General features: G+C 37.5%; 1 protein-coding gene across 1 annotated transcript; it reads right to left on the bottom strand.

Moving 5' to 3' along the window:
* Nucleotides 1–1,636: 1,636 nt before the first annotated feature.
* Nucleotides 1,637–9,756, bottom strand: LOC110938207 (diaminopimelate decarboxylase 1, chloroplastic). The gene is made up of 8 exons (XM_022180668.2): nt 9,242–9,756; nt 7,985–8,159; nt 6,608–6,757; nt 6,333–6,494; nt 5,089–5,274; nt 3,038–3,160; nt 2,815–2,904; nt 1,637–1,942 (listed from the first exon to the last, which is right to left on the bottom strand). The coding sequence occupies exons 1-8, from the start codon at nt 9,712–9,714 to the stop codon at nt 1,856–1,858; spliced, it is 1,446 nt and encodes a 481-aa protein (XP_022036360.1). The 5' UTR covers nt 9,715–9,756; the 3' UTR covers nt 1,637–1,855.
* Nucleotides 9,757–11,510: the final 1,754 nt, after the last annotated feature.

Below are 11,510 nucleotides of genomic sequence, written 5' to 3'. Positions count from 1 at the left end.
CTTTTATAAGCTTTATTTCCTCCAAAGCTTTGATTCACTCTTTAGTTAATATTAGGCTTACTTATTTAGATCCTAATATTTACTGGGTTTATTTTTATCACTACCGTATTTTACCCGTTTATTTCGGTTACTTTATTATAATTAATAAACCCGTTTTTGGGGTGTTACATAAATTGAAAAGTGTGGAAATCCATCAATATTAAGTCCAGATTCCATTAAGTTGAAAAGTGTGGAAATCCTTTAGATCTGGAGCCAATCTTGATTGAATGATGTTCCACAACAGTTTGCATAAGCAAACGAGGGGAAACCACCTTTGAGAGGTCCAAATCAGATGATTTCGAGAAAAAGTTAGTGTGTGTGTGTGTGTGTGTGTGTGTGTGATTTAGATGAAGAAGATGGAGTAGAAGTGATTAGAGCTGAAGATTAACGAAGATTTGAGAGAAAAAACTTACAAAATGGCCTTGAATCGCAACAGAGACTTGGGGAGAGGATGGGGGTGTCAAAGTGTTGAAATAAGGGTGTACGGCTAGTATTTATAGTGAGAGGGCGAGGTTTAAGTCGGTGGCGAAGGGCGGTGTTCGGATGGCTCCATCCGGTCGAATGATCATCCGGACGGATGGTCATCCCATCATCAATTCAACCCATCATCGTTGTCTTATGTTTAGCTCCTTTTGGTTGAAGATGTGTGGAAGACTCTTGTGGTTAGTGTAGATCTCACACTTATAAAATGTCTCCAAATCTTTAGAGCAAACATCACTTTGCATTTTCATTCCATTCAAGTTCGCATCAAATTACGTTTCTTGCACATATCCATCATCATCGTCTTCATAATGAAGTGTGGGTCCTCGATCCAAATTTTCAAAGGGGGGCCAATGAGGTGGGCTCCTATACGATCCAAACGGCTCGTTACCAAGAGATTCTTGAGAAAAATCGAGTCAAACGGATGGAACCATAGGTTGTGAATAATAATTTAGTGGGTATTGATGGCCATAAAAATAATTAGGTTGGTGATGTTGCGTTGAAAGAGGTGTGGGTTGGCGTGGTCTACAAATGTCACCACCAAAAATGTCCCCTCAATTCGAACCACCACCTTGTTTGCTCGAACCGGCACCTCAGAATTTTTTGTTTGAACCGCCATCAATGTTTCTTTTTTTGTGAATCCATGGCTATAATGAGAGTTATTTGCAGTGAGAAGAGTATAATGGTTTAAAACGAGAATGAAATGGAATATACAAGGGTTTTAAAAAATTGAATTTTTTAATCCCCAATGGCTAATTTTATAACCTATGAACGGTGTTGCCTAGCGGCAAACAACCCCGTGGCCCAAGTCGCCGTCCCTTACACAAACCCTCCGACAGTTTGCATGCTTTTGCCGCACACCTATATAGCGCATTCAGTGTTTCGGGTGAGGTAGGTCCACGAAGCTCCCAATGTTGACCGTTGACTTTCGCTTATTAACCCTCTATGTATTCATTCAGCTTCGACTATCATTAGGGATGCCAAGTGAAGATGTAGAGCCCCTCATGGATCTCTTCAAGCTCGTCTAGTATATTATGTATTCGACATGATACTTAAATCGCCTTAGCATACAACTTTCACATTGATTTTTGTCTTGTAAATCTCTAAACATAGGTGATGATCCCTAAGAATTGGACGATTTCATAAAGACGGGACGAAAAAGATCAAACAATTCGATACATGTCAAATCATGCCTTGTAATCTTCTAAACATGAAAGATGCAATACTAGTGGCAGGCAAAATCCATCACAAGATTTGGCCATCAAATGGAACTTGGAATCTTGTATTCAAAAGATAGAGATACAAACACATAGATATAAGAAGGCCGCGATATAAGCTAGACTGAGAGGCCCTCAAAAAATCTCATATGGTCATCAAATGTCTCCCCATGCCTGATCTTGGCTACTGATCCATCTTCTTCAACCTTCAATTACATCAATCAAATATTTATATATATAAAAAAAAACTTAATAAATAAAGCAGAAATATTAATATGTTGACTTTTGAGAGTCAAATATGGTATTGTGCAAATCCGAATTTCATACTCTTTTCTACTATTTTTTTGCAAGAGTAAATTACGTTTTTGGCCCCTGTGGTTATCTCACTTTTACTATATTAGCCCAAAATAAGAATTTTTAACATATCTGCCCCCATGGTTTCTATAACTAACCATTTTGGCCCCTAAGTCTGGAGATCATGGGGGCCAAAATGGTTAGTTATAAAGACCATGGGGGCTAAAATGGTTAGACTTAAGGGTCAAAATGGTTAGTTATAGAGACCATGGGGGCAGATATGTTAAAAATTCTTATTTTGGGCTAATATAGTAAAAGTGATATAACCACAGGGGCCAAAAACGTAATTTGCTCTTTTTGCAAACATATACAAGAGTAAACTTCCGTTTTGCTCCCTTTGATTTAGTCATGTTAACGGTTTTGCTTCAATAGTTTTAAAATAGCCATTTTCCTCCCTGATTTTTCTAACTTATCTTCATTTTGCTCCCAGCCTCTAACTCCGTCAGGGAGGAAACTGGCGACAAACTCGAAAGATTAGGGAGCAAACTGGCGACAAACTCAAAAGATCAGGGAGGAAAATGGCTGTTTTTAAACTATTGGAGCAAAACCGTTAAAATGACCAAATCACATGGAGCAAAACGGAAGTTTACTCTATATATAAATATATGTATTGCAAAAGATTGACATAACCCATTGGTGTGATTTAAAGAATTTAAAATGTTTTGATAATTACAAACTGAAATTTGTTGGTTTGACTTCAAAAGTCAAAGTCAAGAAAACATACCCAGTACTCGGGTGGGCGCATTTTGAGGTTGTAAGTCGAAGCCATACTCATGCAGTAGGCACCTGCATCATGAACTACAAGCCCAGAACCCTGTAGAAAAAATCGTATTAATTAAATTAGTAAAAAAAAAAACAAATGCAAAGAGAAAAATCGGGATTCAAATAAAACAAACTTGTAAATATTATCGATAAGCGTTAGATAAAAAAAAGGTGGAACATTGTACCCTGGCTGGTGCAGGAAGTTCCCTATTTTTCCCCAAGAAATCAGCCGACTCGCAAACCGGGCCCACAACATCAAAAGTCGAAACAGCAGAATCAGATGGTGGGGGCGAAACCAGTTCTATGTGCTGCATAGAGAGAATATAAGAACCATGACCCGTAAAAAAAAAAAAAAAAAAAAAAAAAAAAAAAAAAAAAACACAATAACTAACGCATTAAAAATGATTATTAGTCTTGCAAATTTGGCAGGTTTGCTATAACTGTAAACCTTTTTGTTGTTTTTTATTTTTTTTTTATAAATCGTATTAGCTACGTTCTGGTGAGCCTTGTGGTTCATCTGATACAAGCACCTTCCCGAATAACACCCAAACCTATGTCCCCAAAACTATTATCCTGCCAAACCGACCACCAAAAACAGCCCTAGCCGATCCGTTAAAACACCATCTGTCCTGAAAACCGCACTGCCACCAACTGTCGCTTCCTCCACCATGTCATCAACTGTCGCTTCTGCCACCGTGCCACCAACTGCTCCGCCTATACTTAACTTAAACCAACCGCTAAACCCATACCAAAAATCGCCCAAAAACCCACATCATCAACCCATTCAACTGGCCCAAACCCGCACCCGTACTGGTGCCAAAAACCACACCATCAGCAAGCGGTGAAACCAGTGTCCACAAAGAAAGAAATGACACCGATAGACGATGCAACCAAGAGACACAAATGGCGCATACCATAGCATCTCATAGACACGGCATCGAGTGCCATCGGACGAACTATATGGCATCCACCGTGGAACGGGTCAACCCGAAGAGTCCACGAATGTTGCATTTTGTTCTTTATTTTTTTATTCTTGAGGTCAAGAATCTTTCAACGTTACGTAATTTAATTAGGGTTTATTTTTGTTTTTAGTTTAAGGGTCATTATGTTTATTGTTGGATAGTCAAAGGATATTTATTGTAATTACGTACGCTATTTATTAAGATATTTGATTGAATGAAGATCAGTCTGCTTTTGAGATGAAATTTTTCTCCAATTTAGCTTTGGAAAAATTACAAGTTTTGTCCTTTATCTTAATACCATTTATCAGGCGGTGTCCTTTTTAACGAATTTTGACAAGTTTTGCCCTTTACAAGGAATTTTGTTGCACATTTTGTCCTTTAGGCTTAACCCAGTTAGATTTTCTTGTTAAATCTTGTCACCCAAAGGTATTTTAGTCTTTTTACCCTTTTATTTCAAGAGTCAACCCTAAAATCTTTTGTTTTATTCTTTTAAATAATATTAATTTTTTTTTTTTGAAAGGTGAACTTCTTTTAAGGTTATTCACATCCCCAAATCGGGGACCCTAACCAAGATCTGCCCAGACTTACGTTGTCTTAACCGGGGCCCGCGCTGGGTAGTCAGACTTGGCTACGGCTTTCGCCCGGAAACCGTGCCGCCTCCACACGAGTGACCTCGCTGGAGTAACGGCCGGATGAAAACCGGGGCCGGCTCAGGCTCGAACTTGCGCAACTAGTGGCTAACAAGTTCTTACCATCATTGCCTGGTCCTGCCCCTTTCGCCACAAGCAAGAGTCGAACCGGCGCCTCATGAAGAGGACACCGGCCCAACTACCAACTGGGCTATGGGATAGGATAAATAATATTAAATAAATGGGGAAAAGACTAAAATACCCTTGGGTGACAAGATTTAACAAGAAAATCTAACTGGGTTAAGTCTAAAGGACAAAACGTGCAACAAAATTTCTTGTAAAGGGCGAAACTTGTCAAAATTCGTTAAAAAGGACACCACCTGATAAGTGGTATTAAGATAAAGGACAAAACTTGTAATTTCTCCTTTAGCTTTTCTCGATTATCCAAACAGGCGGTTTTGGGAATGTTTGGGATTGCTTATCTAAACTTCTTATCAGATTATTTGTGATTAAAATAAGCAGTTCAATAAGCAATAAGCGGCTATAATTAACAATCCCAAATAAATGCAGTTGAGCCATTAGAGAATAAAAATAACCGTTCACCCTAACCCGGTTATAACCAAATGGATCTTTACAAAATCTTACTTGATAAGCATCGTATAGGCTAGGACGAATAAGTTCAGCCATGCTTCCATCAATCACGATAAAGTTTTTTGTACCGTTTGTTTTCACACCCGTAACACGATTCACAAAACAGCAAGTGTTAGCAATGAGCGACCTCCCGGGTTCGATAATCAAATTCAGATTTCGAGACTTGACTAGCTCCCGCACCTGCATCAAATTAAAAAAAAAATACCCACACTTTAAATAATTGCTTAATAGTAATTAACATTAACACTATGCAATATGCATATGAAAATAGGATAATGTATGCTCATGTTTTTATACTACCGTATAGTCCCATTTATACAAATCTGGCAAAAAAACATATGCCTAATGACAGAAATGCCCTTAAAGTAAATTTAAGAGTAAAATGCACGGATAGTCCCTGTGGTTTTGTGAAATTTCACCTTTAGTCCCAAACTTTTCAAAATTACACTCTTAGTCCCTGTGGTTTGACAAATTGTTACTCGGATAGTCCCCAAAGCGGATGGAGGTTAGTTTTTCTGGTTAACTGGGTGTGAAATGACAAGGACTATCCGAGTAACAACTTGTCAAACTACAGGGACTATCCGAGTAACAACTTGTCAAACCACAGGGACTATCCGAGTAACCTTCATCCGCTTTAGGGACTATCCGAGTAACAACTTGTCAAACCACAGGGACTAAGAGTGTAATTCTGAAAAGTTGGGGACTAAAGGTGAAATTTCACCAAACCACAGGGACTATCCGTGCATTTTACTCTAAATTTAATTTATTGATGATCATAATAAAAAGAGTAAATTACAAAAATCGTCCTTAATGTGTGTCACTTATTGCAAACTGTGTCTGTCTTCAATAGTTACGGAAAACGTACTCGATGTTTGCAAACCCTTGCAATTTATGTCCTTTAGCCCTAACTCAGTTAATTTTTGTGGTTAAATCTGACCAAATGGACCCCACATGAGGGTATTTTGTGGTTAAATCTGAACAAATGGACCTCACATGAGAATAAAATGACCAAAATACCCTCATGTGGGGTCTATTTGGTCAGATTTAACCACAAAAATTAACTGAGTTAGGGCTAAAGGACATAACTTGCAAGGATTTGCAAACATCGAGTACGTTTTCTGTAATTATTGAAGACAAAGGACACAGTTTGCAATAAGTGACATACATAAAGGACGATTTCTGTAATTTAATCTAATAAAAAACATGAATGCTTGGGTGGGCTCCACAAAAGTTCTTACTGTGTCGATGAGATCTCTTGGGGTAGGAAGAACGGTGCCGGTGTGATAGTAATCGATCCCGAGACCACCTCCAATGTTTAAATGACTAATATCGAACCCTTGGGCACGGATTTCGTCGATGAACTTCACCATAATTGCTGCAGCATCTCTGAAAATGTCAACCTAAATCACATCCAAACATGACCATTAACGGTTCGTTTTATCATCCGATTAATATCACATAATCAGTTTTAAATAGCGTATAAACAAAATTACAAACTATATATGTAACATACCTTGGTAATGGTGGATCCGAGATGGCAATGGGCCCCAACTAGCTTAAGTTCGTCAGGATATGACTTCACGGCATCTAAAAACCATTGCAATTTTTCGTTCCGTATACCGAATTTGGAGTTCTTGTTTCCAGTTGCAACGTAAGGATGGACCTGAAAAAAAAACGTATTTTTTAACTAATAGAAGTAAATTGAATAGGCATCAAAAGTATCAAAAAAAACAAGGGAATGCATTACAATAAACAATAAATGAGTATATTTGAACATAAATGTCGTATAATTAAGAGTAAACTGCCATTTTGGTCCCTGAGTTTGGTTACTTTTGCCACTTTAGTCCAAAACTCAAACCTTTTGCATCTGGGTCCCTGTGGTTTCAGTTTTATTGCCATTTTGGTCCAAAAATAAAATCAGGTCATACTTGTCTTATAAAATCTTGCAATTTTGTCATTTTCCTCAGGGCAAATCAGGTCATATTTGTCAAATAAAATATGGTATTTATTTATAAAAAAAAAAAAAGAAATGATCATTTTGCCCCTGCGGAAAATGACAAAATAACAGGATTTTATAAGACAAATATGACCTGATTTCATTTTTGGACCAAAATGGCAATAAAACTGAAACCACAGGGACCAGATGCAAAAAGTTTGAGTTTTGGACTAAAGTGGTAAAATTGACCAAACCACAGGGACCAAAATGGCAGTTTACTCAATTAAATATGAGTAATCGAAACAATGTTGCAGAAATCAGCCTAGGCGGCCGATTAATCGGCGCCTAGGCGCTAGTCGGTGGGTTACTGCCTAAATTTAAGCTAGTCGGTCAAAAAAATCGGTTATGGTCAAAATCGGTCAAAGTCGGTAAAAGTCGGAAAAAATCGGTCAAAATCGGACTAATCGGGCCCATGTTTTTGGACTCAAAAAACCCAATTTTTGAAACCTGGCCCATGGTTTAAATAAAGCCCAAATTTTAGTTATAAACCTATTTTAACATTTAAGTTTAGGTATTTTAACATTTAACCCTCTGTCTTTCACTAGTTTACATATGGTGCCTAAACTTTTAAATTTATTAATAAAAAGTATAAAGTCATCTCAAAACTTGTAAATTTATTAATAAAAAGTATAAAGTTATCTATATATATAAAAATTTGTAAAATTATACTTAAAAAGTCCAATCCGATTAATCCCTATTAATCCCGATTAATCCCTAGGCGGTACCTCACAGCCCGACTAGCGCCTGGCGCCTTCTACAACATTGTATTTGATATTATGTTTTTTTGTTGGGTAAATGGGCTTATTCATCTTTGCTTCAGATTAAGCTAGTTGAATAATCAAATGACTTTTTAAGTTCATACAAATAGAAGATTCGGTATAATTTATGACAAACCTGAGGGTCAACATCCGGATTGATTCGAAGCAATACATTGACCTTTTTCCCAGCAATTCTTGCTGCCGATACAATGTTATCCAAATCAAATTCGCTATCTATGTTAACAAACACACCTTCTTGAGCAGCAAGAACAAGATCCTCCAAAAGCTTTCCGTTTCCATTAAAAACACACCTATAACTCACATCATGATCACACACTTAATCTCCACGAGTATTATAAAAGCAATTTAAAATAAAAAAAACTTTACTTTGTTGCAACAATTCCATTGTTTAACTTCTCAAATACGAAACCTAGTAAAGAATTTGCAGTTTTTAATAATACATTCGCCTATGTAGTTATTATTCCGATATATCACCGATATATCGGTTATCGGTCCTCTGCAGGGTCATAATATTGGTACCAATAATATCAGCGATATTGACCGATATATCACCGATTTTCCCGATATCTTTCTTCTTAGTTCTACCATTCGTCTTTCTTCTTATCGCTGCTGTTAGTGTTTTAAGTCTTAATTGTTATTAAATGTTAGTGTTTTTAGTCTTATGTCAGTTCCTACTAGGGGTGTAAACAAGCCCAGAGGCTCGAGAGCTACTCGTTATCGGCTCCGTTAAAAGCTCGAACGAGCCGAGCTTTAACGAGCTCGAGCCTGAAATAGAGCTCGTTTAGTTATCGAGCCCGAGCTCGAGCCTGAAATACAAAGCTCGTTTAGGCTGCTCGCGAGCCTAAACGAGCCCAAACAAAAATATATTTATTTTTTATATAATATAATAATAATGATGATAACATTGGCAAGCCAAGTTCGAGCTGATCTTTGGCTCGTTTAAGCGACATTGAAGCAAGCTCAAGTCGAGTTTTTAGCTCGTCTAAGGTTGTTCTTAAAATAGCTCGAGCCGAGCTCGAGCTTTGGGTTTTACTCGCAAGCCGAGCTCGAGCTCAAATTAGTAGGCTCGAATCGAGCCGGGCTCGAGCTCGAGCTTCATAAAAACATGACGAGCCGAGCTCGAGCCCAGTCTAGCTCGGGCTCGGCCCGGCTCGTTTACACCCCTAGTTCCTACTTGCTACAATTGTTAGTGTTTTGCAAGTTGCAAAAGGTTAATTTGTTAATGATAGGAGAGTATACTGAATTATTAGTGTTAAATTGCTATATATATAAATTTAGCATGATATTAAAATTACCGATATCCTACCGCGATAACCAATATCTCAAATATCGGTCCTGGACCAAATATTAACAAAAATCACAGCTTTAATACCTTGTAGGATCAAAACCAGCAGCAAGAGCCAATCTAAGTTCATTCCCACTAACCAAAACAGCCCCACAACCCAACTCTCTCAAATGCTTCAAAATCACAAAATTATTATTCGCCTTAATAGCATAACCAATGATCGAATTCAAGCCCTCCAAAGCATCCTTATACGCCTCAACATTCCTCGTTATCTGAGGCTTACTGTAAAGATAAAAGGGTCTCTTTTCAACAGCCTCCATGACTTCTTGAACCTTGAGACCCTCGCAGTACAAATACCCATCGTCTTGTTTGGTGAAACAGTGGTCGAATTTGTGGGTTTGTGTTGGTTTTTCGGATGTGATTGCTTTGATGGTGAAGGGTTTGAAAGTGGGTTTGAAGGAGATTAGGGATTTGGAGGTGAATGGGGATTTGTTGGTTAGGGTTTTGGTGAATGAAATGAGTTGGGGGTGAGCGGATGAAGGAGAAGATGCAGCCGCCATTGGTGAGAGGGTGCAGAGTGGAGGCAGAAAGTGATGTGGGTTGAAATAGGAGTTGCAAGGGTTTTTGCTAGTGACGTGGCAATTCATGAATGCTTGGAGACTAAAAAGTTAATTTTTTTATTGGCAAGAGTGTTACGTGTAAACTCATCCTGCTTGGGTTATGTTCAAGTTTGTCTTCTTAACCGTTATGAGACTGTGCCCCTGTTGCGCGGGAACCGGATGAAATTCGTAAACCTTCGCCTCCCATCAGGTTCAAACCCGGGATTAAAGCACCGATTATGTCCTTTGAAAATGGTCCAAGCGAGAATCGAACATGCGTCTCCACTAGGGAGGGCAGACCATATTACCCTAGACCAACGTATCAGGACGACTAAAAAATTAATTAATAAATAATCTTCATAGTAAGAGGTTATTAGGTTCAAGAAAACCATACGACAAGATTTAAAAAGAAATTTGTCGTTAAAAAAAATATCGCTTAAGTGTTAAATTTTAGAGTAAGTTACTTTTTGAGTCCCTGTGATTCAGTGGGTTTAACCACTTGAGTCCAGAATCAAAAAGTTTAACGCCCTGAGTCCTTAACCATTCATTTTATAACATTTTGAGTCCAACTTTTTAGCACTTATACTTTGATTTTTGACTCAAGTGGTTAAAGCCATTAAGACACAGGGACTCAAAACGCTATAAAATGAACGCTTAGAAACTCAGAGCATTAAATTTCTAATTTCGGACTCAACTAGTTAAAACCACTAAAAGAATAATTTACTCTAAATTTTACACCTAGTTATATTCATTACGTTTTTCCTTGGCTTTTAAAATGTTGGTGATATTGAAGGTTAAGGGCATTCCTATGAATTGATATATCTTATGTGGCCAAGACATAAATGTGTCACAATATCAATATAAGAATACATATTTTTGAAGATGGGCAACTCAATAGATTTTATTTAATTATATATAGCTAATTGCTTAAAAAATATAAATTCAATTTCATGGGAGTATTTGGTTTATAGGATTCTCTAAAATTCGGTATGGTTAAAACCTAAATGTCATTCTAAATGAAATTGTGTTGTGATTCAATAAAACTAAACATATCTAACACAAGAACTATGAAAAGTAGGGATGGCAAAAAAGCCCAAGTCTGACGGGTATACCTGAAACCCGAAACATATGGGCCGGGTATACCCGAAGCCCAATGGGTATGGGCAGGGTACGGGCTTAAAAAAAGAAAAAAATTGGGTACGGGTATGGGATTTAGTGATACCCACTCGATACCCGGCCCATTTACCCGAATAATACCCGAAAGTATCATATTATATATTTCCATATATATAAACTTAGTACATGTACTTATTACCTTCTCTATAGTCATATGTGGATATGTATTTGGCAGGTACTTAGTGAACAAATAACTTATTTTTGAGCATGTATATTGAATATGGAAGCTATCACCCTTTATTACGTGGATGTTTATGCAATTAGGTGTAGGGCTGTAAACGAACTGAACGTTTAGCGAACAGTTCGTGAACCGTTCGGCGGGAAGTTCGTTTATGTTCGTTCGTTTAATAAACGAACGAACATGAACAAGAAATTCTGTTCGATTAGTTAAATGAACGAACATGAACAAAGGTCTCGTTCGTTCAATTGTGTTCGTGAACGTTCGGTAAGGTGTTCGTGAACATTCGTTCATTTGCGTTCGTTTATGTTCGTATGTTCGTATTTTAATTAAAGATTTTTATACTTTTATATATTTTAACTATACTTTTTATACTATTCAACTTTTATTTATATCACTAGGT

Source organism: Helianthus annuus, chromosome 4 (genome assembly GCF_002127325.2).
Source record: "Helianthus annuus cultivar XRQ/B chromosome 4, HanXRQr2.0-SUNRISE, whole genome shotgun sequence".
In the NCBI taxonomy this organism is placed as follows: Eukaryota; Viridiplantae; Streptophyta; class Magnoliopsida; order Asterales; family Asteraceae; genus Helianthus; species Helianthus annuus.
This window is presented reverse-complemented; position numbering and strand designations above follow the sequence as displayed.

Bases quoted from the DNA above. Each gene is read 5' to 3' on its own strand.
- LOC110938207 (XM_022180668.2), bottom strand. From the start codon at position 9,714: ATGGCGGCTGCATCTTCTCCTTCATCCGCTCACCCCCAACTCATTTCA. The intron at 8,160-9,241 runs GTATTAAAGCTG...TGTGAGTTATAG, and splicing joins GCTGGTTTTGATCCTACAAG to GTGTGTTTTTAATGGAAACG. The intron at 6,495-6,607 runs GTATGTTACATA...GATGTGATTTAG, and splicing joins TCGGATCCACCATTACCAAG to GTTGACATTTTCAGAGATGC.